This window comes from Pleuronectes platessa, chromosome 12, assembly GCF_947347685.1.
Source record: "Pleuronectes platessa chromosome 12, fPlePla1.1, whole genome shotgun sequence".
Lineage (NCBI taxonomy): Eukaryota > Metazoa > Chordata > Actinopteri > Pleuronectiformes > Pleuronectidae > Pleuronectes > Pleuronectes platessa.
The window spans coordinates 14,300,101-14,328,062 of record NC_070637.1 but is presented as its reverse complement, the minus strand read 5'-3'; the positions used below and the strand labels follow the sequence as shown (position 1 = coordinate 14,328,062).

The 27,962-nt window shown below is 38.9% G+C and overlaps 2 protein-coding genes across 6 annotated transcripts; one reads left to right on the top strand and one right to left on the bottom strand.

The window, feature by feature from the left end:
* The first annotated feature begins 92 nt into the window (after nt 1–92).
* mcph1 (microcephalin 1) lies at nt 93–27,949 on the top strand. 4 transcript variants are annotated; one of them, XR_008341479.1, is made up of 15 exons: nt 93–205; nt 2,072–2,124; nt 2,217–2,308; nt 2,395–2,513; nt 2,660–2,744; nt 3,311–3,422; nt 3,505–3,636; nt 3,739–3,819; nt 4,729–5,865; nt 6,939–7,054; nt 9,901–9,938; nt 10,027–10,189; nt 10,286–10,363; nt 27,080–27,328; nt 27,428–27,949. XR_008341479.1 is itself a non-coding variant. In XM_053435920.1 (15 exons), exons 2-15 carry the CDS (start codon nt 2,091–2,093, stop codon nt 27,443–27,445), a joined length of 2,439 nt encoding a protein of 812 aa, XP_053291895.1. In that variant the 5' UTR covers nt 93–205; nt 2,072–2,090; the 3' UTR covers nt 27,446–27,949. The 4 variants fall into 4 exon arrangements, 3 of the variants coding, with proteins under 3 accessions (XP_053291895.1, XP_053291893.1, XP_053291894.1); XM_053435920.1 differs by having other exon boundaries at nt 27,091–27,328; nt 27,432–27,949; XM_053435918.1 differs by having other exon boundaries at nt 27,091–27,328.
* On the bottom strand, nt 11,386–23,291 carry angpt2a (angiopoietin 2a). Of its 2 annotated transcripts, XM_053435935.1 has the most exons (10): nt 22,963–23,291; nt 22,677–22,888; nt 18,842–18,997; nt 17,819–17,940; nt 17,487–17,725; nt 16,622–16,749; nt 16,177–16,278; nt 15,347–15,513; nt 14,233–14,363; nt 11,386–12,439 (listed from the first exon to the last, which is right to left on the bottom strand). In XM_053435935.1, the coding sequence occupies exons 2-10, from the start codon at nt 22,704–22,706 to the stop codon at nt 12,267–12,269; spliced, it is 1,248 nt and encodes a 415-aa protein (XP_053291910.1). In that variant the 5' UTR covers nt 22,707–22,888; nt 22,963–23,291; the 3' UTR covers nt 11,386–12,266. The 2 variants fall into 2 exon arrangements, with proteins under 2 accessions (XP_053291910.1, XP_053291909.1); XM_053435934.1 differs by having other exon boundaries at nt 22,677–23,291.
* Nucleotides 27,950–27,962: the final 13 nt, after the last annotated feature.

Sequence of the window (27,962 nt, the reverse complement as noted above, 5' to 3'; positions counted from 1 at the left end):
TGAAAGGACAGGTGGGATTTGAAGTCGTCTTCTTCGGGCCCGTTTCCCACTTCTGGGTTTGGTTTCGAGGTGACGTCTTTCCTCTCAGCCAATCGTCACTCTTTACCCCAGAATGCATTGCATCACAAACTGCACGCGCGAACAATGCCCCAAGTTACCAGGTCTTTTTGGAAACTGCACATTTTAACCCTCTCTGCTGCTTAAAGTAAGTTACCGTCGACTCCTACGTGATACCGGCTGGTTATAGTGTTCACGCATGTGTACTGTCACTTCGTAAAACACGCGTTATACACATGTCAGCACATTACGGAAGTATTGACTCTAGTTAGCCATAGCAGCAGGATGCTAACAAAGTAGCTCCAGAGGCTAGCAGCGAAACGTCGCGTAAACAATAGGAAAACTAACGTCGACTTAACTGTTGACAGCTATAAAGTGGACTGTTAAAGATGCCAGTCTTATATGGATGAACTATATACATATATATATGTGTGTGTGTGTGTGTGTGTTTCAAAGGTGTGGTGGTCCCAGTGAGTCCAGTAAACAGTTGGCGAACCCCTAATATATAATATATTTATAGCCTTCATGGAGCTGATACATTCTGCACATGTTGTCTCCACTTTCCCAATCACGTTACATTTGTTATGTAATGTATTTAATAGGTGCATCGCGTATTCTACAATTATACTCATGGAAACTATAATGGAAGTTGTGTAACCCCATGTAGAATTGAATCATATTATGTAAATCATTCCCAGTCCTTCAGGTGGGTTCATGGATAATTGGCAGCAGCACATGGGCTATCTCTTTCTTTTCATTTTAAAGGTCATTCTGCTTTTCCAAATGTTGAAGTGCATAAATTTAATTAGATTAAGTAAATGTTCTTGAAAACAATAGGAAAACTAACGTCGACTTAACTGTTGACAGCTATAAAGTGGACTGTTAAAGATGCCAGTATTATATGGATGAACTATATACATATATATATATATGTGTGTGTGTGTGTTTCAAAGGTGTGGTGGTCCCAGTGAGTCCAGTAAACAGTTGGCGAACCACTAATATATAATATATTTATAGCCTTCATGGAGCTGATACATTCTGCACATGTTGTCTCCACTTTCCCAATCACGTTACATTTGTTATGTAATGTATTTAATAGGTGCATCGCGTATTCTACAATTATACTCATGGAAACTATAATGGAAGTTGTGTAACCCCATGTAGAATTGAATCATATTATGTAAATCATTCCCAGTCCTTCAGGTGGGTTCATGGATAATTGGCAGCAGCACATGGGCTATCTCTTTCTTTTCCTTTTAAAGGTCATTCTGCTTTTCCAAATGTTGAAGTGCATAAATTTAATTAGATTAAGTAAATGTTCTTGATCTCTCTCTTCACCTCAACGAGTCCACGTTGTCTGATTTCAATTTTTTGGTCATGATTTCCGTGTCCTCATTTAAATGCCAGTTTGTGATCACTGAGCCTCCACTCGATCAGAATGACTTCATATCAAATCATCACCCCTTTGGGCAGCACTGTTATCTTAATCTTAATGTGATGTCAAAGTCACAGAGTCGCCCCCAGAAAGTGAAAACTTTCTTTGCCCATTTGTCTCCTAATAAGGTATTTAGACGCATAAAATGTTGTTTCCATAGGTTTCTCATATGACCTGTGAAAAGTGTGATTCGACACAGAATGAGTCAAGACCAAACTTTCTGGAGGTCTCGAAACCATTATAAGCCGACTTAAGTGAAAATATGCTTAATAATTGTGTTACTCATATATAATATAATCACTATATCCCAATATAGTTACAATAGTATACTGATAAGATAAATATGGAGCAAGCAAAGAGCCTTAAAATGACATGAGAACCAGAAGTCAGTTCCATAGCTTTTTTTTATATTACTCAACATGCAGAATTTCATTATTTGTTGCAGTGCAGCCCAAAAGTATGATTAATGATAAGGGATGTATAACATTGTAATCTACTTTAATTTCTTCCTACCTTTGTTTTGTTAGACAGTTTTTTAAGGATCCCATCTCAAAACACATCTTCATTGGTTTTGTGCAGGTGGAGCTAGAGGCCAGTAATGACCACAAGCCACAACTCTTCTGTCCTTAAAGGTACTGTACAGCTTCTAAGTGTAACTGCAGTTCATCCTGGTGAAATTCAGGATGCGGGTTCAAGTTTATGACTCTGTTCAATGTGTCTGCAGATGTTGTTGCCTATGTTGATGTGTGGTCGTCAGACAAAACAGCAAATTATTCAAAACCATTCGTTCAGCAGCTGCAAGAAATGGGAGCTCAGGTGAGACCAGAGTGCACAAGACATATGTATTATATTTTCCAAATGTTACTGTATTAATTATGAAGGACATTTATTCTTTTTTTCAGGTTTCAAAAACATTCAATAAACAAGTCACACATGTGGTCTTCAACAATGGTCATCCGGCCACTTGGAGTAAAGCTAAGAAAACCGATGTGAGACTCGTCTCTGTTCTCTGGATTGGCAGGTAAGGGAGTTATTTTTTTTATTTTACTCTAATACTTCTATATCTACATTTTTGTGATTGTGCTTGTTCAATCAAAATGTTGTTCATTTCTTGAATCGTTACTTCATTCCCTCAATGTGACTCTTGTTTGATGAAATAATGTCCAGATGTAACGACGACGGTGTGCGTGTGGATGAGGGGTTGTATCCAGCCTTAAATGACGAGAGCAATCCTGTGTTGAAGAACAAGAAAGTGAGTCAGATGAACATGTGATGTTTATGTTGGAATAACAGTTGAAGCAGTCTGTGTATTTCAGACTTCAAAAACTGATTGTCAAGCCAAACATTGAACAAACTTAGGGTCGCTGATTGATGTCATTTCTTCATCTGATCAAAATATCAAAATGAGTGTCAATTGATTCTAATGGAAATGTTGACTTCTTTAAATACATATAGCAGGACGAATCAAGCTATTCAACTGTATTAAATTTGAATTTATAAGCTTTTGATTTCAACCTGAACCTTATGTTGCAACAGAACCAGAAGCTCTGATATAAGCAGTAAAGCGTACCTCTATTTTATCATTTTTATTTATAATTCTAGAGCTCACCCACAGTCCTACTTGTTGACTGAAACTTTCCTCCTTGACTTGATGTTAACATATTTCTTCCACTGCCCTTCCCTTGCCAATGAGACATCACTTCATTGGTCAGCCTTTTAAAAAAAATGAAAAGCAAATTTGCCCTTTTCAACATAATGGCCTTGAAAGTATTCAAACTTGATCAATTCACAATATTGTATTGTGTGTGATTCATCCAGCATCGCTGCATGCAGCCTAAAGATTCTCCAGAGAGGACACCTGAAAATGACAAACGCATGAAGAAAAAATTGGACAAGATGATGAAGGACCTTGCACCGAAACAACCTCTGGGTAAGAGATCGTTACACCTTCGGAAAATGTTTTCTTCAGACAAAATTATGTAGTTTGTGGTCTCATAATAATTTTTCCACAGTGACCGATGTGTCGCCCATCATCATCGATGAAGAGAATGGAATAGTCTACAGCCCTGCATTGAAAAGATCAAATTATATGGCACAGCGCTTGAAAGACATGAAAGAGAAGCGGGAAAACCTCTCACCCACAGGTAAGCACAACGTCACGTGTACAGGCTAATGAATTGATCAGGCCTGTATTTAATCTCTTTTGAAAATGCCATCCAATTCACGCAAGTGTTTCTGTCTTTCAGCTTCCCAAATGGTTGAATCCTGCTCACCTACCAGACTGAAGCCTTCTCTAGGGAGCACACCAACTGTACTCAAATTAATGTGTAAGAAAATTGTCATCTCCCTTTTACAGCTAAGTGCAAAGTGGCAGTTTTTATCTTTCCCAACTCCCAAGAATAGTTTCCAAATGTCTAGAGAGGGAAGTGGCAGCATCCTGCTGATGCTGTATTATTTGGGTATTTAGATATACAAGACTTTTAAAATGAAGAAGCTTAAAAGAAGCTACATATTTCTAAATCATTAAAAAAGTCCTTACAGGCATTGTTCTCGAGTTAGCTGGCAGATAAAACAACTAAATGAAGCCAAATTAACCCATGAGTTGAAATACAAGGAGATAGCATTTCTACTTGGACTTGGCAGGTGGTTCGTATTTTGCTAGATACCGTATTTTTTTCTCTTAAGCTCATGAAATAAGAGATAAAAATACATGTGTATAACCAGTAGTGGTTCTGGAGACTCAAACTATGGAATACAGTTAACCAATAGAAAATGAGACAGTTGGCTGTGCACACGAAGCATCATATTTTAATACATCATTTTTTGGAGGTCTGGGGCATATTACTGTTTGAAATTAACATTATAAGAGTCTGCCTGCTCGAGAGACACTAACAGTAACTAGCAGAAATGGCAACATTAGCATCCCTTTGTACTCAGCCATATGTATGGCCCTTGTTTTCGCTGACAGCTCATAAGAAAAATATCCCGGTCCAATTAACTGGTTGCATGAACAAGTCTTACCTTCATTCTCTTGTTTAGTTTTGCTTTCTAGGTGGCATCTAGCCTACAATTAAATGTGTGAGCTTGTGAAGCACAAGCAGCTGCTTGTGGTTTTATGTTCTAAAGGTCAGTGAGAGCCACTGCAAGTCCAAATGCACATACAGGGAAGGAAGAACAATTCAATTTAAGTGGCTGAAAACCTTTAATTATTCCTATTTTTTTCTTCTACTATGCAGTTGACCATTCGGATGATGATTCCAGTGCCTCTGCTGCGGAACCTGGCTGCTCACCTGATAAAGAGGAAGGGAGGACCAAAGTTGATGTAGATGATCATGGAAGTTTTGAAAAACGCCACAGGAAAGATTCTGCAACGCCCTGGCTGTCACCCTGCCGTGAAGTCCCAAAAATGATATCAAGCCCTTTGAGATGTCATAACTTGGAGGACAAAGAGGATGAAGAGGGAACGAGACAAATAAAGACAAGAAGCCTCTCAGTCAGAAAAGAGAGAGGGAAAAAGAAATCTGTGCGTTTATTGGAAATTCCGTGCCAGGATACAAAGTCTGACAACAGCACGAACGTTTGTAAAGAGAAAAGGCGATCGCAGATAAAATCAACTAGCCCAAAACCTGAGAAGGGAAAGCAAAAAAGTAAAGCTGACAAAAAGTTTACAGAGACTAAGTCCAGTATTTGTCCCAATAATGTGAATTTTTCGAGTTGTCTCTTGTCACCAGCTACGTCAGGTGGTACTGGAGTTGAACTGTCCAAAGCAGCTGCTTCTGTCTTACAGAAAACACCCAAACGAGCCAGACTATCACTTTCTTCCTTGGGGCGATCTGTCACTGTCTCTGCTCAACCTCACAGTGTTGCATCAGTTTCGACAGATGGAGATGATAATGTGTTTGAGGACTATTTTTCCACAGCGAACCACCAGCATAGATCTAAAAAGCCTCTCATGACGAATCTGCCTGTGGAGACGGACATTCAGATTCCCTTTGAGTTGAACTCTGTCCCAAAGAAGAGAAAACAAAGAAGAAGTGAAATTATCGAGTCTGAGACCATCAGTAAAAAGAAGAGGAAGGTGGAAGAAAGTCAGAGTGGCAAAAATCCCAATCAGTGGTCTGATGCAAGCAGACGCTCACAGCTAGATGTTAAAGAATCTCTGCCTGCACTGGAAAGTTCAAGTGCCAGTGCAACATTCATGGCTAAAAGGTCAAGACGCAGCACCTTACCTCTCTCAAGCGCTGGTACAACTACAAATGATGCAGTAAAACAAAGACGAGCATCTGTGCTATCAGCAGTGTTAACAGAGGATAAAGCAGTATCACAGCTGGAGAAAGGTTCTGGTGTCAGGGTCCAATCTCAAACCTTGGAATGTGAGTAGTTAGACTGTCAGAGCTTAGAGCAGACCTTAATCACAGTGAAACTATTACCGAACACATTTCCTCAATGGTTCATTATAGACTGAACTAAACTATGTAGCAATGTTTGTAATCTTACATATTGGGTTACAAAAGGTTGACAACAGCAACAATTTTTTTCAGGGCATACTAATATTTTAATATATACATTAATCTTTCCAGTTAATTTTCTGAGGATGAATTACATTTCTGGGTGTCACATTTTAAAGAGAAGAATAAAGAAATATATGCAGTGTGAATTAGGCCCTTTTGTCCAAAGTTTTCTGTCTCCGCGTGCTCTCTACTGAAGGCCAAACTCATAATTTAGGCCTCATAAATTTAATGTATGTGTACAGAACAATCCCTCCATTATCTAAACCGCTTATCCTTTGGAAGGTTGCAGGGTTGGGGCTAGAGCCAATCCCAGCTGACATTGGGCTGCAGGTGGGGTACTTTAGACAGATCGCCAGTGTATCGCAGGGTCAACATACAGAGACAAATAACTGTTCACACCTACGGTCAATTTTGAGACTAATCAACCTTATACCTGTGTGCGTACTGTATAATTTTTTATTTAAAAAAAATGACCATGAACAGGATAAATAGTTCGGAAACTAGACGGTTTCAGATGGCAACGGGTGTGCAATATTTTTATCTAATTAAACCAATCTTATAAGGAAACGTAAATAGCTATGTTTTAAAACCTATTTAGATAAATAGCAGTTTTCAGTGCTGATTTAGTACAAATTAACTTGAGCTACTGATTAAAATATTCCAATGCTCACTGTATTCCCTCGATAATTTAGGCTGAATATGTTTGACAAAATTAGAATGGATTTCTTATTAATTTGGAATAAAATTAACAGTCACCTATCAGCTAGAAGTGGAGTTAACGTAATTGATTTAAAGGTGAAGTCATTTACAGTAAAATGTCGCTGTACAGGCTGATGTAAAAGGCCAAGTAGCTTGAGTAAAACACACAGACACACACACACACACACACACGCCCATCGTCTTTACACATGTGTTTCTGTTGTTTTCAAATGTAGGCAGAGGAAATGAATGTACAGTTGCAGCTGGTTCAACAGAGATCCTCTCTGAAGGTGATATCATTCACAATCAGAAGATCAGCGCGAATCTTCAGAAACTGGACAAAACAACAAAGGTATGAAGACATGATTGTTTTAAATTGTCTAACTGAACCAAACCTCAATTTTTTAATTTTGTGTCAGTTATGATGATTGCTTTACCACAGAAAACTGCATGTTGACGGTACATTTTTGACTGGGCAAAGAAACTGAAATTATTCTACAAAAACAGGATTTGACCAGTCAGAAGCTTTCAGATTAATTTAAGATAATACTGTGGTACGGATATCTGTAATAATACCCTATTATATATATATATACTAAGAACAAGATGAAATCAACATACGACAATGTTATATATATAATATCATATATATATATATACGATTGTCGTATGCTGATTTCATCTTGTTCTTAGTTCTTACTTCAGAACAGCCTTTACTGAACAAGTTTATTTTCCTCCATCAGGAAATGACAGGTGTAAGGAGGGACATTTTCTCTTCACACTGTCCTCAGAAACCTGAGCTCATAGTTTATTTTCTTCCAACATCAATACAGCTGCAGAATATGACAAAAGTCCTAACGCTCATTCATAAGGAGGTTTAGATTGTAAACTAAATATAAGCAGTTCTAAAGTATTTCCTCCATACAGTCATATACTTCCATAGCTGTAGGCGTTTGACGGATCTCACTGAGAGGTTTCGTCTGGTCCTGAGGGTTTCCTGTGTTTTGCCCCTGTGATGGTAGCGTACGACTTCCTCGCTTGTGAAATGCACCTGGTGTCTGTTTTCGTTACGCTCCTAACCTCAACAAGCTGTGGCTGAACATGACGTCATGTTCCCCCTTAGGGATCTGTTTCGGGTCGACTGAATTGTAGCCTCATCACAGATGTGTTGTAGTTGTTCTCTTGTTTCTGTAAAGATTGTGATAACAGATGGATGTGGAGATATTGCTTTCCAATTGAAGAAGCATTAGTAAACACATTTGTGATGAGTTGTGGAAAGTCACACCTGCATGGCTCACTGACCTCTGACGTGCAGATAGTCAACAATGATAAATTCGAAGTAACCTGACTGAGTGAGAACTGTGCAGGTTTAGTGTTTTCTGCTTCTGCTGTTGATTTTATTTCAATGTGAATATAGTTGTTTGAATACATATGTTAACAGAATTGACTCTTTTGTTAATTTTCAGCAGATTACAAATGCTCAATTATAAATGTAGAGGGGTCCCCTGGTGGCCTAGTCATCTGCAGACACACAGACTGTATATAAAGATTATGGAAAAAGTAAAGCCAAAGGGTCTTGATTGCCACCTAGTGACTGGCTGCAGTATAGTTCATAAACCCCACCTCCTTCATGTTAGTAGATGGTACATGATCTACATTTTTTCCAGAATTCTGGTTTTATATCTGGATAGTTGTTGGAAGTGGAGATGTGTTGTCCATCTTTGCATACAGCCTCTGATGAACAAATACTATATGACCCAGACATCTTTGCTTGAAATCCAATATAGACTGTTATCAAATGTCATTTATCCTAGTCTCCTCACAGTTTCTATCTTTCCTCACAGATCGTCTGCATGCTGCCTGTTTGGTTTGACTGTGGTAGCAGAGCATATTTTCTCTCACATGAGCTTGTTTATGTACCCACAGAATATTTTTGTCAGTTTTTATGAAAGGAGTTCTTTAGTTGTGACAAGTGGTATTATCTGTAGCTTTGTCTCTTACTGGCTATCCCAGCTCAAAGCTCAATTTCAACCCCACTTTCGCAGAGAACCAGGATCGTCATCTCTCTCCATCATTTTGTGAATAACGTAATTTCTCTGGGCTAAAATAGTCGCCATCAGTGCCGCCAAGTCATGGGAGTGAAGAATTTCCTCCATTTGTGCTCCGGGGCCCTGCAGCAGTTCACACCATCTCTTTGTCGGAAGCTCATTCTTCAATGCCTGTTTTCTTGTACCGCTGCCAGTGCATGTCTACTACATTGGAAAAGCCAGAGTTAACTGATCTTTAGGGAATAGCTTCTCATATTTTAATTTGTATTGTTGTGAATCATTAGCAAATCTGAATATCATAATATTTTCCTTTGAAAAAAACTTCTACGGGGACAGCTGAGCAGTGATGTGTTGATGGTAATCAACTCAGTGACTTCCCAACTTGTTTATCAGGGTTAATGTGACTGGTGGTCAGGGGGGCTGGTGGACGGTTTTGGCATCACTGTGCAGCAGGCCTTAACCCCTGACTTACAGCCGGGGGGGCAGATATCAGAGCCTGGTAGGAAAGAGTCAGGTTGTCCTGTTTGTAACTGCTGCTCAGGTGTTTGTGTCGATGATGGCTTTCTGGGGCCAAAGTTCGTGGCAGGATGGAGCACGATCGGCAGGTTACAGATTTACAGTTTCAGTGGCTCTGAATAAGTTGTCCTCAGCTCGTAGCCTTGGTGTTTGATTTCCCTTTTGTTCTGTATGAGTCATCTGTTTCGAGGGGTTATTGAAAGTACACGGTCCAAACCAGCTCACAATGCTTCCACCCAAAAGAAACATAAATTGCCTTGGATTTACAATACTGTATTGTAAATTGCCTTGAATTTACAATACTGTATTATCTACTTTATATTATAGATTTGTTCAACACGGAGTGCAGAGTTTTTCTATTTTCGGTGATTGGAACTCCAGTAAAAGGTCACCAAATATGCACTTCTGTCAATGCTCTATAGACTTTCCAAAAATGTGTAATTGCCAGTCATGTGAAAAATATAAAGTTTTGAACAGAACATGTGTAATGGTTTAATTGATTTCTTTGTTGTCTTCAAACATCTAGCTTTTGTAAAATGTATACATTTATCAACACAATAATAGTTGATCTAGCGAAGACAAATTTAATTTAGTAAAGAAGGATGTTTATCTCTGTAATTCATTTTTGCTTCAGGGAATGAGGACATTGGTGATGACAAGCTTGCCCTCTGAGTAAGTACCTCAAACATTTAATAGATACAAAATTTCACCTGTTAAATTGTTAATTTTGGATGCTTTCCACTCTCATCACGTCTTGTAGGAAGCAGACCACATTAATTCAGGTGGTGAAAACACTGGGTGGCTTCATAATCGTTGACCGTGTGTGTGAGAGCACGACTCATGTTGTGTCTGGGGGTCACCGGCGGACTCTCAATATTCTGTTGGGCATAGCCCGTGGCTGCTGGATCCTCTCCTTTGAATGGGTACGTAGTCTGTAAATATTTAGGAGCCATTACATATCATTCAAAGCTGATAATAAAATGTGTAATTATTTTTTTTTGTTTGTATTGATTGTGTAGATGCTCTGGTGTTTAGAGCAAAGACATTGGATTCCAGAGGAGCCTTATGAACTATCGGACCAGTTTCCAGCAGCACAGGTGAGTACCAGTAGTAATCCTATAGCATTTTCCATCATTGCAAACAATCAGATCTATTGATATTAAGTTTCAAGTTCCAAGTTTCATTAAGCGGTGCATTCAAATAAAACAATATTTTACCCAAAACCGAAAAGTTTGTCATTCTCAATAAAGAAACGTTTTTCCATCAAAGTTATTTTTACTTCTTATATAGAAACATATCTCATACATTTACTTTCTTCAGTTTAATAGTAATTAATGTTTTTTCCCCCTGTTTATAAATATTTTATTCAATGTAAATTGTAATTTTTTCACACTTAAAACTAATAAAGGACAGTAAATCCCAGGCGAAGGAAGTTGGCCGGAAACTAGCAAATATTTATTGCCAGTCATACATTTTCAGTCTGCTTGTTTTTCCTGACGCGTCCTGTGTGAAATGTGAATGTTGCTGCTTCTTCCTGAACTCGTCATTCATGAGTCACTGTCCTCTCCTGCCACTGTGAAGGAAGACATGGGGTCTTGATGCAGACAAATGTCAGCACATTTCCTCTTCAAACCGTTTGATGGCTTTTGCTGTGACAGACAAAACATTTTCGTGTCCCAGAGGCCTTTTACCGTTCCACCACTCTTACGGATGCATCCGCCAACTACAAACTACGAATATCTTTCTTCACTTCAGAGCCTGTGCTCTCTGGATCCTGCACAATTTCCTTCAGCTGCTCTCAGTGTCAATGAAAGAAACATTGGGCCTGAAAGCTTTTTCGTTATATGTTATTAGGATTATCCCGAATCAGTTTCTCAACTAATTTTCACAAAGATTTCTGTGTCAGGACATTATCAAATATATAACAACTGTTTTAATGTTGCAGATCCATTCAGCCTGTTTTGACAAATCCTAAATAAACAGATTAGCCATAACAATAAAACCAGTTACTTTTAAATGTTGTGGCTGATCTGTGTCTCTTGTGAGTGATCAGGAAATTACATTGAGATGCTCAGGCGAACAGAGATAAGATCCTTAAAAGAAAAAGAAAAGCATTCAGGCGAATTTACCATTTTTATTCTATGTTTTGATATAATATTGCTCGAAAGGTTGTGGTGATGAGGCAGTTGATTAATCACCAGAACGTTCGTTGTTAAAGTATACAACAGACCTATAATAGAAAGCATCTCCAGAGCTCAAGTTCCTGCTTTGTGGTTGTGTTTAATATTCAACTTCACATATATATGACAACTGGTAGAGCATTACAGTCAAACACTTGCAAAACCTAAAGCTAGTGTTTACTAGTGAGAAATTCAAGCTCCCTCACATTTCATAACTTCTCCCCCTCGCTAGCTTCAAAATACATTTTAAAATACATTCATTAAAAATCGTCATCATGTGTGAGCATGGGGGACGGTACTGCAGAATTATATTAAAAGATTTCCTCTTAGTTTATGTGCAATGAAATCATTAACTAGCTCTCTAGATCTCTTAAACAAATCTCTCTATCATATATAATAATGTTAAATATAAACCTTAAAATCTACACATAAGTTAAATAACAAATGTACATACATTCTCTGCAGAAAAACAGTAAAGAGAAAACAATATTCTGTGACATTTAACATTTGCACTTTATAACAATCACTTTTTGCCAGTTGTTTATCTGCATGCTGTACCATCTTTTCCTTCCTAAAATTAAAGTTAAACAGCTGCTTAAACTATATTAAAATCATTCAACAAATTGAATTAGATAATGTCCCATTTTGCTCTGGTTTCAGTACATGTTTTACAATTTTGAAAAGCCAAATTATTAAAAACATATAAACAAGCACAAAAATGTGTACAAAATATTTTCACTATTTGCTCTGGCTCCCTTGAGGATTTTTTATTTTTGGTTTTGTTTGTGGCAATCTTCTCAGCCATAAATTACCCGACGGTTCAGAGGGGACCAGAGAAGTCTGCTGGTCTCATCATCATCGTGGTGGACTGCAGTGAATAGCCCGAGCCTTTCCAGTAGTACCATTTGATTCCATTGAATCGATTTGAGTTCTGGCCTTGCTGGTAAAACATCCCATTCAAATTGGAGGGACCGCAGGCATCAAACCACCAACCTGGAACGTCAAAACAAACATCATTTTAAATGCAATGTTGTCAAAGTGCATTCATACTGGTCTCTTTCACTCCTGACAGCTGCTAAGATCTAAACCATCTTTAAATCCTCTTGTGGTAACTTACATCTATACACCCTACTAATATATTGCTTTTAAGTTTAAACATATCGTTTATAAAAACCTGAACCTTTGACATTAACAAGCTGTAAAATCTGCTGCATATTGAATGAAAACAGAAAATTTTGTTTTAATTTATATCAGCTGAGCAATAACAAATATGTTCTAGCTAGAATCCTGGATTTATGGAATGAATGGTATTGAATTCATCTTTGATGCACATGTGGTGGCAGTTAAATTGATGTCGGCATCATGGCCTCACATGAGCAGCTTGTTTAATTGAAAGTGGCAGTACAATCCTCTGTTGTGTCATGGTGTCAAGGCAGACAGTTCACATTTGACACCACTGAATTGGATGTGACAGTATAATTGCTACTGCTCTTACATAGCGATAGATCGTCGACTAACAGCCCTTTTGTTTTAGGTCCCGATGACACTCCTTAAGTTTTCATCAGTGTGTGCAGGGAAGACACTGACTTGAATGATATCTTGGTTTATGAACTATTAAAAGGCTCTGGATTTGTATTTGTGTTCAGGAAATATATCTGTCTGTATCTATCTATTTATATCAGTTAACGGCATTCAAGAAAAAGGAAAAATATATAATGACTGTGTGTCAGATATGGGGTGTACATCATGCAATTTCACACCGCTCTCTAACATGGCTGCCTCTTTGTTACAAGTTTATTAGGAATGCTTAATGCAATTCTGTATGGCCCTTTCAATACAGTAAATAGTCCTTTGCACAATCTGTTGTCCCCAGTGGTGAATTTAATATAGTACTCCACTGATTTAACATTGTACTTTTGTAACATTGGTCGAATCTGTGCTGCAGAACCATAGATATATTTTTTATTCTACGCCTATATAGAGTGAATGGGGTTTGTGGCCTATACTGCAGCTAGCCACTAGGGGTGATCAATACAATTTGGCTTCACTTTTGTTGAGCTTTCATGTTATCCATCTTTATATACAGTCCTCTGGAACCTTTCCTCAAATGCAGTAGTACTCCCCAACACCTGTCAACAGACTTTGATAGGTAGAATTTATTTCTCTTTAAAATGACAGTTAGCAGTTGTTTTGTATTGAATACCTTTGCACTGAGAGACTTATCTAATACATTTTAGCTCCCATTTACACACTGGCTTACAGCAATGATTGAAATTTGTGTTCATTCAAACAGCCCACTGAATCCTTTACACCATGTCAATGCCAGTCACGATTGTGCATAATGTGCATATTGTGCATAATGTGCATATCGAGTCGCCTGTGAGAGATGCCTAATGGGAAAAAAGAGGACAGGGTTGGTGTTTTCACGCTCACTTGGCAGACCTCAATACAGAGGGAGACTAACTTCTGGCAGCCGAGTCACTTTCAAGGGAACAGAGGAGGACCTTCAAGCTCTGTTCCCAGGCTATTAATGTCAGCCATTGTAGGGGTTGAATTCCCCAATGAGTTGATCAGTGATTAACTCTAAGCTAATTGTGCTCTTTGACCAGGCCACAAAAGTACGGGAGCCCTTAAAATGCACTTGGAAGATTTTATTTTTTATTTTGGGGGGATAGTGCCAAGATAGGAGTGTTTGGGAATGTGTGGCCAACACAAATGAACGTGAATTTTGTTGTTGTTGTTATTTTCCTAATGAATCAGTTATTTACAAAAACAGTGTTTCTTACCCCCTGTTGTCAGCTGCGAACATTTACAAACACATTTGTCATTGTCTGCATCCTTTGTACTGAAATCACTTCCTGGCTGCCCGATGCTGCTTATTTTGCCGGCTGTTCCACTGTAGCCTTTAAGGTGTATCCTGTAGAATGGGAAAAGGAGAAATGAAGGAAGAGGAGGAGGAAGTTCGTGACTGCTGTTCCTCAAAAGGCAATTTCCGACTTAGAGTTGTTTAGCTATAACTTCACTACTGTGCTAAAACGGGGTTTGGCATTAGGATTAAATGTCTCCTCACTTTTTTGGAGGTTCATTTAGCTGATCTTGATTTTATGATCTGGTACGTTTTCACATTTGTTTGCTACTATTTGTGTCGCGTCTTTGTGGGATTTTGAAGTTGCTGAGCCAATTCACTCTAGACCCAATTGGTAGTGGTTGTGTAGACTTGAGGCATGGACTGGGTTGAATTGAGGCATCTCGAGCTCTGTTTGTCACATCAATTGAATTGAAGCATCTCTTTCCCTCCTGAAATCAGTTTGGCTTTACAGGAGAAAAAGTTCCTGAAGGTTGTGTTGTTACTGTATGTTAGAGATTCAAAACACATTATGTATTTCCTTATTTTTCAAATACTAACCAGTTAACATTTTCTGTGGGCTCATGGCAACACATCATCATCAGGAAGTATAAACTCCTACACAGCACTAACAAGAGGATCATTAATGTTTTGTTCTTCTATACAGTAACAGTAGATCAACAGTTTTGACCGTCTCCTGCCGTCTTTACAAAAACAGATACGCAGGAGATAAATATATCCACAATCTGATCCAGGGATACTCAGCATATAACTTATAATAACTTATAGCAAAGTGTAGAATTAATGTAATTCTGAGACTTGAATTAAATTCAATACGGTCTTAAAAAGCCTTAACTTTACTTATTGAATCCTGCAGAAGTCCTGAGAACTAGCAACTGAGAGCTAGCAACAGTTTTTGGTATTTGTTCGGGATAGCAGTAATATAAGCTCATGGAATTATTTTTCCTCATTAACTTCAAAATAACATAACAAAGGTTTACAACCTTACATGAGGCACATTCAATAGGGAACACTTCTCTTATATTATGACATACCTGTAATTTTGTGCTTCACCGTCAAGTGAAAACTGATCATATTGGGAAAATCCAGAGTTTCCCTCCCAGTCACTCAGCTGGATCCTCAGTTTGTACATCTGTTGACTCGTCAGTCTGGAGACAAATTCGTTTCCTAACCAGAATTCATTTGAAGGTTCTCCGAACCCCTGAAAAGATGTTAAAGAAATGTAATTAAATATTGCTGATTCCTTGCAGTAGAGAGGCATTTAGCTTTTGCCATTAATGAAACAGCAAATAAACAGAGGATCACCATGTGCTCTTCATTTCCTGGCTTTTACACATAGTTATTTCTCCCTGGAAGTGAGATTTTTATCCATTATAAAACTTTAAGACACACCAAATTCAAACAAATCAAAGCCACATTCACAGGTAGATATTTAGACTAGATTTGACTTTAAATGGATTCAGATCTTTAATGAATTCTCTGCGGGGACCTGACATTGAAATTCATTTTGGCATTGTGTCAGTCATTTCCCACTAGGCATTGGTATTGGCTTTTTTTTTTTTTAACACATCCTTTTTTAATGTAGATTTTAGTCTCAAATGCACAGACAGAAATATTAAATCTGCTGTGACTGAATGTGGTACTTTAAAAACCGCATTCATTTGATGGAGGGCTGATGATAATCACCTCATATCTCTGTTTTAATGGCTGCAGGTTGTCTTCTCTTCCATTAAGAGTGCCCTTAAAGCACTTCCAGTCAGTGGCCAAAACCAAATCTGGCCTCTGTCCTGTGCCACCAGACTGAAAACCCGTAGCCTAGGATATGTATTTATTAAAGGGAAGAATTTCTTCTTAATAGTTTTACCTTTTTGTACTCCTGCCACGTACGGTGAAAGTCAACACGGCCATCGAAGCGTTTTTGTAGCACGGTCCAGCCTCCTCCTTCTGTCTCCATGTCACAAAAAGCCTTCAGACACGAGGAAAAAAAGATCTGCCGTAATTAATAATTTAAAACAAATGCTCTGTAATGAACCCACAAGTTCAAAATGCTTTGTTCAGTTAAAACTTAAACTTTTAAGCTGAAGGGAAGAGGAGCAGAGTGGAAGTCCAAGTCTTAATCGCTGAAGAGAATCTAAGGAGATCACAGGTTTAGTTTAAGCGTGCACATCAACGAAAGACTGATTCAGAAAACATGTCCTCTTCGCCACTGGGATATTTAATTCTTTCTGGTTTTAATTCCACTTTTAGCTGATCCAAACTACTCTCTTAGAGTTAAGCCAGTCGGAAGCAATTAAACTGGCTCACTGTACCTTAACCTCCATCGTGGTGTTGGGTAATGTGAGCGTGTAGACTCCACTTAGGGTGTTTCCTGACTTGTAGACAGCAGCACAGTCCATGAACGTGGTTGGGTTGTCCTGCATCATGATGCTTTTGGTCTCTGCAGAAAAAACACAGTTTCACTCACAGCGTTCAAGTTTCATCCAAGTTCACATCTTCCGTTGGCTAAAAGGATAAAATTAATTTCCTTAGTGTCACTGTGACTGCTGCAGGATTCACTCCAGAATTCACCTGTTTGTAGGTGTCAGCCCTGCACATATGCCTTATTGTTTTCATTAAGATCTCTGCATTATTTATTTAGAAATTCATTAAAATGTTGAATAAAATGCAATGTTACAGAAATTTGAAGGAATCCACAACTTTGTCTGCATCAAAATGTTATGGGTTCAGTCTTGGCCCATACCCCACCTTATATCTTCACAGAGATTCAAGAAAATTTGTGAAGATATAGCCTTCTTGGCAGAGGTAATACAACTTATGAATGCATTGACAAATATCATATCGAAACAGGTAAATGTCTACCATGGCTTTGTCCAAAAGCTCTGAGCAGTTGGCAGATAATCAGACCAGAGACTAAACATAATTTAGAGGCTGTGCCCACAGCCAAGCTAATAAGCTGCTGGATATAGCTTGATATTCAATGCAAAAATACGGAGGTGGCTTCATTTTACCAATTTTTTTTTTTTTACCATTCATTAAGCATATTCCTCTAAATTCCATTATACTGTGTCTTACCCTCAGCTATTCCAGTGGATACAGCAGTCTCAGCCCACAAGTCAAGACTGGTTGCACTGATGTGATTTTAAGTTAACAACCTTTAGTTAGGTGGTGACTCACCTCGAGCTGAGCCCACAGCTATGCTGTGAATGAGGTTGTTGAGGCTGTCCAGCAGCTCCTGCTGCTGATGCTGCAGGACGCTGTTGTTGGAGGAGACTTTGAGCAGCTGTTTCTCCAGCTCGCCTATGATGGCGGTCTGCCTCAGTATCAGGGTCTGGAGCTGCTCCTTTTCTTCTCTGACCATCTTCAGCTCCACCTGCCTCTGCTCCTCTATCTCCCCCACCTTCTTCTCCAGGATGCTAAGGAGTCACAGACAAAGTCAATAGTGAGCTTTGCTCCTTGTTTTGTCCAACACTGTACTGTTAGTGAGGCGGAAGTGAGTGAGTCCTCACCTGTTTTTGTTGTTCAGTTTGTTGATTTCATTTGTTTGGACAATAAGTTGTTTTTCCAACTTGTTGGTTGACAAGGAGTTTTCAAGAAGTTGCCGCTCAAGCCGCGTTGTATGATGAATTACCTGCAAATAAAAGAAGCACCATTTCAGCTCTGTCCCTGAGATACCTTACGCTATTCTGTAGAATTGTACCCATATCACACTGACAAAATGCAAACCTGCTGTTTTCTGATAGAAGAATTCTTAAATTAGAGATTATATTGTTTGGTTTGTGATAAAACGTTAAAGAACGTTAAAAAAACATGTAACCTAAAGGAAAGTATAGCAAATGCATAATGTTAAATTACATAATAAACCTCAGATTGTTTGTCTGATCAACAGGCAGTTTGTCCTTTGCACCCATTTTATTACTTCCAGAGTGAACAAACAGTCAATTGCAAAATGGAAAAGCTTGACAGGAAAGAGCAACTAAATTCCGATACAGCAGAAGTACCTGAACCCGAACAATCCACAGATGTATTGAACTAAACTCTGGGGTTGGGGACCTTGCCTCTAATTTCCCATTTTATAGGAACTGAACTCAGCAAAAAGCAGGTTGTTTACATGGATCCCAGCTATTCGTCTCCAATGGAGCTGTTGATGTCTTTGAACAGACGGATGTGTGATTGTGACAAACTGATAGACCCTTTCTGTGGGAATACGAGTGGGCTAATAACAGGAAATGCTGTACAGTTGGCTCACATAAGGTCATTGACGTGTAGCCACAATAATAAACTGACGCAAGCATGCCTGTTTTCACCCCTGCTTATTTTTTTAACACTCTGAAGCCACATTATTTAATGCACTGTACCACAGAGCTCGCCGTGGAACCAACACATTGTTCTGCTGAGAGATCTGTTGTGCTTGTATGTTGACAGGTGCAGACGGGTTAGACTTTCTTAATGTATTACTGCACAGTGTGAGAGTGTGTTTTTCTGAACATTACATTTCTGTATGTTGAACAAAACTGAAAGCTCAACCTCACCTGTGCTTCCACGTGGGTCAGTTTCCTCGTTTGCTCGGCGGTTTGACTCAGCAGGTTTGTTCCAATTTCTATCATCGTAGCCGTGTGGTTGTGGACTGCACTCTGTTGGATTTGGACCATGTCCTGTTTCATGCTGTCCTGTATGTAGTTCTCTAACTACAACACAGAGGAAAGAAAAATACGCTTTAAACCCATTTCTGTTAGTATCTTTAAGAAATGGTTTTGTTTGTACAATGCTGCATCGAAATCACAGGGAAGTTCACCGATTGACAACTAGGAGCTGCTCGCTATAAAATATTTGGACAAGGAGCGGGTCTGTTTCTTGGAGCAGACGTGCTTTGCAGTTGATGAGAGAAATTGTGCTTGTTCTCTTGTTGGTTCAGAAACTTTCAATCATTTTGTGGTTGTTATTTCCTCAGGTTCAGTTAAAACCATTGTCAACGAGTCACTGAAAATGTATCAGTTGCCCCCTTCTACATTAAAACTCACACTTTATTATACTACGACCTCAAAACAACTTGTGAGAATTGTGTAAATTTCACTTTGTTGGCATATTTTTGGAATCAGTTGCTGATGCAGTACTAGAGTGAAATAATGGAACAGAAATACATAATTTATGCAGAGCCACGTCAAGATATTTTCAATTTTGAATGATATTATTCACTTTGTAATAATAGCAACGTAATGAATTAATTGAATAATACAGTCTTGAGATGATATTAAAAAAAAATCAAAATCCAGTGTTGTAGTTAACCAGTTAAAAATATGCCTGATATTTGCACCAGGCTTATGCTTCATTAAACCAATCGGAGTGTCATCTCCGAGTCCCTATAAAACTCAGGTGCACCTCAGTGGATTCATATGAGAATGTTAGATTAGCCAGGTGCTCAGAGTGAACGCTTCGCTGTAGAGGACATTTCTCTCATTTTGCACAAGAGAAGACCATATGTGTGTGTAACAAGCGGAGTGTTTGCGTGTTGTGCACCCGCCAATAGGTTGGTACTCTCTTTGCATTGAATTGTGGAATGCAGGTTTTTGTTGGTGTAAAGCGCTGCAATGCACCAACTCGGCATCTGACCACACCTCATTTTTAGACCAACACGTCCATGAGCACTAGTGCAGTTGTTATTAAAGCAATGTGGGGGCTGCACAGGAAAAATACAACTGCATCATACTTGAACTAACAGATACAGTTGTGTCACGAATGGTGCCGCTTTGCACTGGTTGTTAGATTGGTCACTTAGTGATCTGACTTCTCATATCAAATATTAAACCTCTGATTCATAGTAATGATACAATGGCATCGAGGAGGGGAAGCTGTCAACATGTCAGTGTTTCATCTTTACGAGATTTGCTCTTATCTACCTTACAGTATCGCCGGATTTAGACCAAGACCAATCATTAAGTTATTTCCTGCACGGTGTTCCTGAGTGGCAATCAGGTCACACGTCTCGTAAACAGGATGGAAGTGTTGAGTGAGGAGTTACATCCTTCATGACAGTGTGACTTGTGTACAGCCGGGGACCAGCGTCAGTAAAATATCTTTGTCATCTGCAGCACGTTATTTACTCATCACTCAGTAATGAAAAGTCCAAACAGACCAATTTATTATTATTATTTTTCTAATGGCAAATACAACTAACGGCTGCAATCAGTGCTGATTTTGTTTGTCCTCCTTTCCTGGTGTCCAGTGTGTTTATGCTTTTGAATGCAGACATGGACGTGTGTTAGGTGGAAGGATTTAATTTGAACTGTCGGCAGGATGTCCCATTGACAGTCCGTGATCTAATCAGTTGTTTACTCCGCGTGTCTCAAAGGCGTCAGAGAGGAATGACTAAGTTCCTCATTCCCCCTCCTTCCTCTGTCGTCTGTATTCGGATGTTTTCTAAATAAGCAATCCTCACCTGGAGGGATGGGGCCAGGAAAGAAATTATTCAACTTTGGTGCGGAGGCAGGAATTCTCTCTCTCTCTTCTTAACATTGCAATAATTCTTAAACATTTCTCACTTCTCGCGAAATATTGATTGAATCTTGAATATAAAACATATACATGGAGGATTGCTTGGGCTTGGTGGAGGTGTGTGCTCTACTTAGGTATTGAATTAGCTTAGTCTGTGATGTAAGATAATTGATTGAGCGTCTCACTTCTTTATTACTCAACAGGTTTTCCCAGTTGTTAAATATATTAACGGCCATAACACACTATCGAGCTTTACAGTGTCTATGCTTCCTCTCTGGAGCCACAGTACAGTACATTATTAATAAATAGATACTTTCTGAGAATATGTATAATTATTTATAATATGTTTATTGGATATTCTGTTTTATGGCAAGATTTCGAGTTTATTTTTGGGGCGTGAAACTTGTGAAACTTTAATCATCAGTCTGAACACCATAGCTGTGATTTCTCCTTCTGCCATATTTAATATCTGAAGTGCAAATAGATTTTATGAAGTCATATCACAGAACAAAGAAGATCCTTGAGTCCGCCTGGATTTACACCAAATGATTTGAAACGGATCGAGCTCAATAAGTAGAGATGATAGCCGCACATTATTAATCATCACCGCTTCTTTCAATGTGACATTTACATAACCTGTTCCTGTATCAGATGTGCTGTTGGGCCTTGTTAAATCTTCACTGGTTTGGTGGTGAATTGGCCTTAGATTTCTGAGGCAGCATGTCAACGTTTTGTCCGAATGAGCGTCGCCACTGTGGAGCAGGAACATCAAAGACGATGCCCCCTGAGCTCCCCCGTGGAACAGATCTGAGCCCGTTCATGTTCCGAGATGGGGAATTGTGTAATCGAGCTGTGGGACACTCTTGTCTTGTCTGGCTGGGCTTGTAAAGCTCTGATCATTAATGGCACTCTGAAGTGGGGGTGAAGAGTGGGAGCGGGAAAAGAAGCAGTTCACTTATGTCTCCCTCAAGTAAATAGCTGAGCAAGCTGAAAAGAAAAGCATGCGTCGCTCATGTGGACACCTGTGAGGAGGTTTTGTTCATTTCTTGTCCATTATCTCCTTTTGTACTCAAACACATTACCTTTTCATGTTTATTTCCACCTTTGCTTCCACAAAATAGATTCCCAAAGAATCTTGTGGTCTTAGAAAGAGCTTTTTCCCCCCTTTTTTTTTGATAAACTGCAGACAGCCAAACTAGTTATTCTCGACATAAAACTTTTTAGAAGTGGAGCTTTTTTGTCACTTTTGTAGGACTGGTCAAGGGTAACTCGTGTCAGCATGGTAGTTAACAAGGAGCTGGTGATTTAGTATGACATTCTGCACATTGTTTTTTTCAAATTTGTACGTAAATGATTACGGCTGAGGCAATGCATTAATATAATTTTCATCAATAATAATATAACAAAGGTTCAATTAATAGATCAATATATTATTCATGCATTGTGTGAGCACAGTAAGGAGTTATAACATATTATTAATCTATCTCAGATGTTGCTAAATGTTTTGCGGTTTATCTAGTGTTGAAGAGTTTAAAACCACAACCTTCACTCAGGAGCAAAAATCTGTCTTTAAACTTAACAGAAATAACAGTAGGACATTTATCGTGATATTTATTGATAATGACAATTTTTTTCAAGTTGAAAAGTTGTTCCTGAATGTTTGCAAGTCAGAATAAACAAGTCTTGAATGTTAAAATCTGTCTTCTCCAGCTGCAGAAGTCATTTAGTAAACATCAGGCATGTTTATCCAAGTTGTGTGATCCAGTTGTTTAATTTACACTGAAAAGTTGTTTAACACCTGCATGGAGGCTCTTTCAGCTCTTCACTCAGAGTTTGTTGCATTGACTAAATATCATGGCTATGAATGAACTTTACCTTGAGCAGCCACTGCGTGTTGTTCTCCATGGAGATCTCCAGCTGCTCCAGCCTCTGAGCCGACTCGTCGTTGTCCACTGGTCCGTCCTTTTGCACTGGGAAGTTGTAGCTGTCGGCCTGGGTCTGACAGTTCTCCTGCTCCGGCAGCAGAAAGGTGTAGCTGCATGGCCCGTTCTGGATCTGATACTGTCTCTTACCAACAGCACTGTATCCTGTCCCCAGACCAAGGCAGAAACTTACTACTAGTAGGTCAACATGCAGCATCTTCATAGTAGGGTACTCTTACCTAAGAATATACTCAGTAAAATTATAACTTTGGATTTTCAAGTTTTAACTCAAACTTCTCTCAATGAACGTGCGTCGGTTCCCAACGGCCTCCAAGTGTAAACAGTTCTCTTGAGGTTCTACGGATTCCTTTTAATAGCTCTCGGTGGTAGGAGGAGAAAGAGCCATCAGGAATTAGAGGTAGTGTTTGGTTCTTAGGTCACCGGTGCCAGACTGCATGTGCTCGCCTTTCATCGAGCCCCCAGCCACTTGTTTGAGCAGCCCATGGCCCCTTCTGATTAGCTAACTGTGTTTTTCAGACACTCCCCCACTCACTGTGGCCAGTCACTGTGAAGAGCAGTGAAGTGTAGATTCCTTTCAGTACACACAACACAGGAGCAGATGCACTGTCTACACATGTCTCACTATATCCTCTACAAAACCTTTTTTTTTCGCTGTAGTTGGAACAGCTCTTCAGGATGCAGCTGTCCACCTTCAGGACACTGTGGTAGTAGCAGTGTCCATCCCATTCATTGAAGAATGTTTCCCGGCCTGCGACAAACACTCAAGCATCTTTGAACAAGAGAGTCAAAGGAAGAACCCTTTGTTTAATGATGTTATTGACGCTTTCCATTTATACTACATACTTTGCTCTTTTAAGATGTTTAATCTATATTAAAGGCAAAATAAAAACAAAATGTGAGCAAAAAGGTTAATATATAAGGTTTGTTGCACTAATAATCGGATCAAACAATCCAAATGTGATGGTCTTAATGGTAAAAACTAAGTTGGTTGTTATCTGACATCAAAGTTGTCACAGCTTTTATATTTGCATCTGGTTCATGGTTGATTTATGCAATTTAAACTTAATTGTACATGGCAGATCTCTGACTAAAGCCCCCTTTCCACTGGTCAAACTAGAAAGGTAATAGGGAAGAAGTTTATTTTCTTTTACACAAAAATGATCAGGTATACTTTTTTAAATGGCGGTAGAACCTGTGAAAAAAAGGGGATTGAGTAATTTCCCGTGGCCGATAGAGGAGTTTGCCTTTTTGTCTTTTGTCATGTTCGACGTCACAAATGCGCAGAAAACTGAGGCGCTACCTCACCTAGCTGTCTTGACAAATTGGCACGTCCACACGTGCCATTTTTTCATCACTTTCGATAGGGGCTGATAAAAACCTGTCTAGTGCAAAGTGACTTGACCTGGGAGGGAATTTCGATTGCCACCCAAAGGCAGATGTTAGTGGGTTTTTTCGATTATAGGAAAAAGGACTTTTAACAAATGTTTTTGGAGACATTACCTTGTAATATCGTAACCAAATAAAAGCTCCACACAGAAAAACAGTGAATGTCAACCAGGATGTTTTCTGCTTTATTAAAATCAGCATTAACATTTGTCCGTTTCAGCTGTTAAAGAGACTAGTGTTTCTAGTCTTCCTCGCCGAACAACAACATGCCTGAAATGCCAGAGTTTCTAACTTGTGGCTGAAAGAAAAAATATTTTCAGTAGAAAATACTTTTGAAAATGAATCACCCCTGGGTTTATAGAAAATTAGGAGTCTGGCTCCCATCAACACATAATGGCACAGACTTATCCAACCTTTACCTTGTTAAAATGACGAACCTGCAGGACACAAGTGGAAAGTTTGGAGCCTTTTTACTTTAATTGCAGCGTTTTTTGAGTCGTTTAAAAGGGGCTCTTAAGTCACAGTGAGGACAGACTGCAGGTGTGCGGTGCAGGAAGTGTGTTAGAGGGAGGTTTTTCTCCTATACTGCTGGAAAGTGCCTCTAACAGAGACTCTCAGTCATACCTCCAGCAGCTTCACTCTTAAATAAAAAAGACAAACAGGCTGTTGTCCATCTCTCCGCTATATTATAATAGACACGTTTATGTCATGCACCGAATACTCATTTGAACTTAACTTCACCACATTGACAACCGCATCATATTTTATTCTTTGACAGGAAAGCCTCAGATTTGTCCTCTGCAGTGGGATAGAAATACCATAACAGAATTGTAGGAAGTAGGCTGATGTAATACTTACTGTATACGGGAAATGCAACATATTTGAGGCTCATTACCTCAGAGGAAGCACACGTCATCATTTCAATAACACATTTTCAGGTGTTTGTGCTAAATCACTTGAACAGTTGATTCGTGCACAGCAGCTCTTGTGTTTCCATTTGTTTTAGGGTTGTTGAAAACAAGTCTCTGGGCCACCTATGTAAACCTCTAGATTTAATAATTTTTTTATCCTTTGACTTCTGCTGAGCTGTTGAGCACAAACTGAATTTCATTATGCAGAGCTGTTAGGCTTTATTTATCCATCTCTGGTGTTGGATATCAGGCTGAAGCTTCTGTCCACCCTATCAGTAGACTCACCAGCGTGCATAACCAGACGAACGCTCATGCACTCACCATTAGTGGCTGCAGAGATATTGATTAGGCTGTTGGAGTAAGGAGGGGGGATTTCCCATGTGAAGCATTAATAAATTGTTGCTGGCAAAATAAAAAAGCATCTCATTTAAGCTGAGACAATCTCAAGAGTGTTTTTCAGAGGAAGCTCTTCACAACCTGTATCTCCGCTCGCTTACAGTTCATTTTTTATATGATCCAGATCACATTTTCATTGATTTCTCAGAGACTAATTCATGGGTCTTGATAGGAAAAACTCAGGCATGTTTAGGAGAGTGAATTAGGGGACCGTTCATCCTTGGGGGAGGTATGAACTCTCTTCTGGCCTTTCTGGTCTACATATGGAGTTAAATATATGCAAAGGCAAGCTGCTGGTGATAGAGGACCCCTGTCTATGCCTGTAAGATCATTAACACAAATCTTGACCTAAATGTTTAATATGATGACATACTGATTGTGCCACTTTAACAGTCTTCACTGAGTTGTTAACAGAAGTAGTGTGAGAATATTAGCGTGATAATAAACAGATAGTAGAAGCTACTTGACCACACATTATAAACAACTTCATATATTTATCCAACTACTTTAATTCAAATCTCCAAAGGCTTAATATGGAGCTCTTAGCAGTGGAATACTCAACATCTGCTGTTTATGTATTTGACTTTTTGTTTATCTCTCTTCTGATTTTCCCTCTTGTGTTTTCCCTAGTTTTTTAAAACCTTTTTCCTCACAAAGTACACGTGACATATAGTCTTCAATCATTCCCTTTTAAAGTGGACAATGTGGGTTAATGTTAACCTGACCTTGTCTCTGAACCCTCCTGAACAATCCCCGATTATTGAGGTGAAGTGAAAACTGTGTGAACATTGACAAAAGACGAAAAGCCTCAAAGCTCATTTCCTGGCATTCAACTTAAGAGGAGGGCAGATTGGTTCCCTTCAGTTTAGCTACTGACCCCAGCAGATTACCGACCGGGCCTGTGGTGAAAGTGTCACGCAGCAAAACCAACAAGAAACAGAACCACACAGAGAGAGATGAAGATACTCATTTAACAGTGTGGGCATAATATTAATAATAATTGTAGCTCATCGGAGAGAAAGCAGTTGTCTAAGTTAATGTGATTCGCATTAAATAATTACTTTTTTCAACTTAGCAGAAAATGTATCCTGTGTCAGTTCTTAAATCAGTTTATTCAGCCGTAAACCTCATTCTCTAAATGATCAAATATTAATTAGTTTAAGTTTCACCTGCAGCATGGACTTTTCCGTATTTACTCATATTAACAATAGTTTTTCTTCAAATTGCTTTTCATGGCACATTTTTCATTTTTCTCAGGTTCCTCACTGTGACATTCAGCTTCTGCTGTATCACCAGCAGCCACCTTCAGGCCACTTTAAGTACTGAATCAAGATTTCACTGTTATGACTTCCATGATTTTAAAATGAGGTTCTTCAGGGGAAAGGTAGCATTTTTTATTCCCTAATCTCAGTATCAGCACCTGCCCCCCAAAATGTAAATCAAGTCGCCGTTAGAAATATTGATATGTTGTTTTGAAGTTATTAGAGTTCTTAATAAAATGTATTTAATTAATTATTAATAATTAATAATAGTAAAAGCATTGAGTAGCTCATGCAGCTCTGGAGTCACAGATACCTGCAGAGGAAGGACATTGAGGAAGAAACTCTGACAACCGTTAATACGTCGGTTGTTTAACCATCAGTTTCTCCTCAGATCTGTCGTCTCCAAAGGCACCTGTCTGCCGGGGAGCACCAGCAGGACCTGTTCCAAGATCAGCCGACCATGTTCGTGTCCCAGTACTCCCAGCCGCCCACTCAGTGTCTGATGGAGCTGATCCAGCTCTGTGGAGGAACAGTGTGTAAAACTATGCGGCAGGCGGGTATCTGCATAGGGAGGTACAGCGGCAGGAGACCAAAGGGAAGCAGGATCCTATCGGAGCAGTGGGTGCTGGGTAAGATATGTCCTGCTTATCTCTCCATGTTCAATGCTAAACTCTTTTATCGTGTCACTAATAAACGTTTCTCTCATGTTTTTGTGATTTTATTTTCAGACAGTATCACATGTCTGAAGCAGCTGTCATATGATAACTACGATTTGGAGTGAAAGCTGTATAATATTTGTTATGGCTGTGATGTTTAGTTTATTGAATTTAATTCTGAACAGTGCCTCACATCACACACACCCTCAAGTTCAACCTTCAAGTTTCTCTTCTGCAACTTTATTGTATTGTTTAGTCTTTGAGGCTTTTTCCCAAATTCTCTCACCTATTCTATTTTCAAAGAATTTGAGTCTATGTTGCCATGGTTACCTATTACTTGTAAGGACTATCAACCATTCAACATGATACTGTGAATCTAGATTAACATTCTGCAGGTCGATCTTCTATGGTATGAATTTTTTCCTTATATAGTAACAACGACTGCTTAAATGTTTCTTTGCAACAACTGCAACATAAGATTGATACTTTCTGAGCCAGTTCAATACTCTAATGGAGATAAAGGATACTGTATCTTTAATGAAATCTTTATATACGTGTTTTATGTTGTTCGTGTTAATAAATGTTTTTTTTTAACTTTGGATTTTAA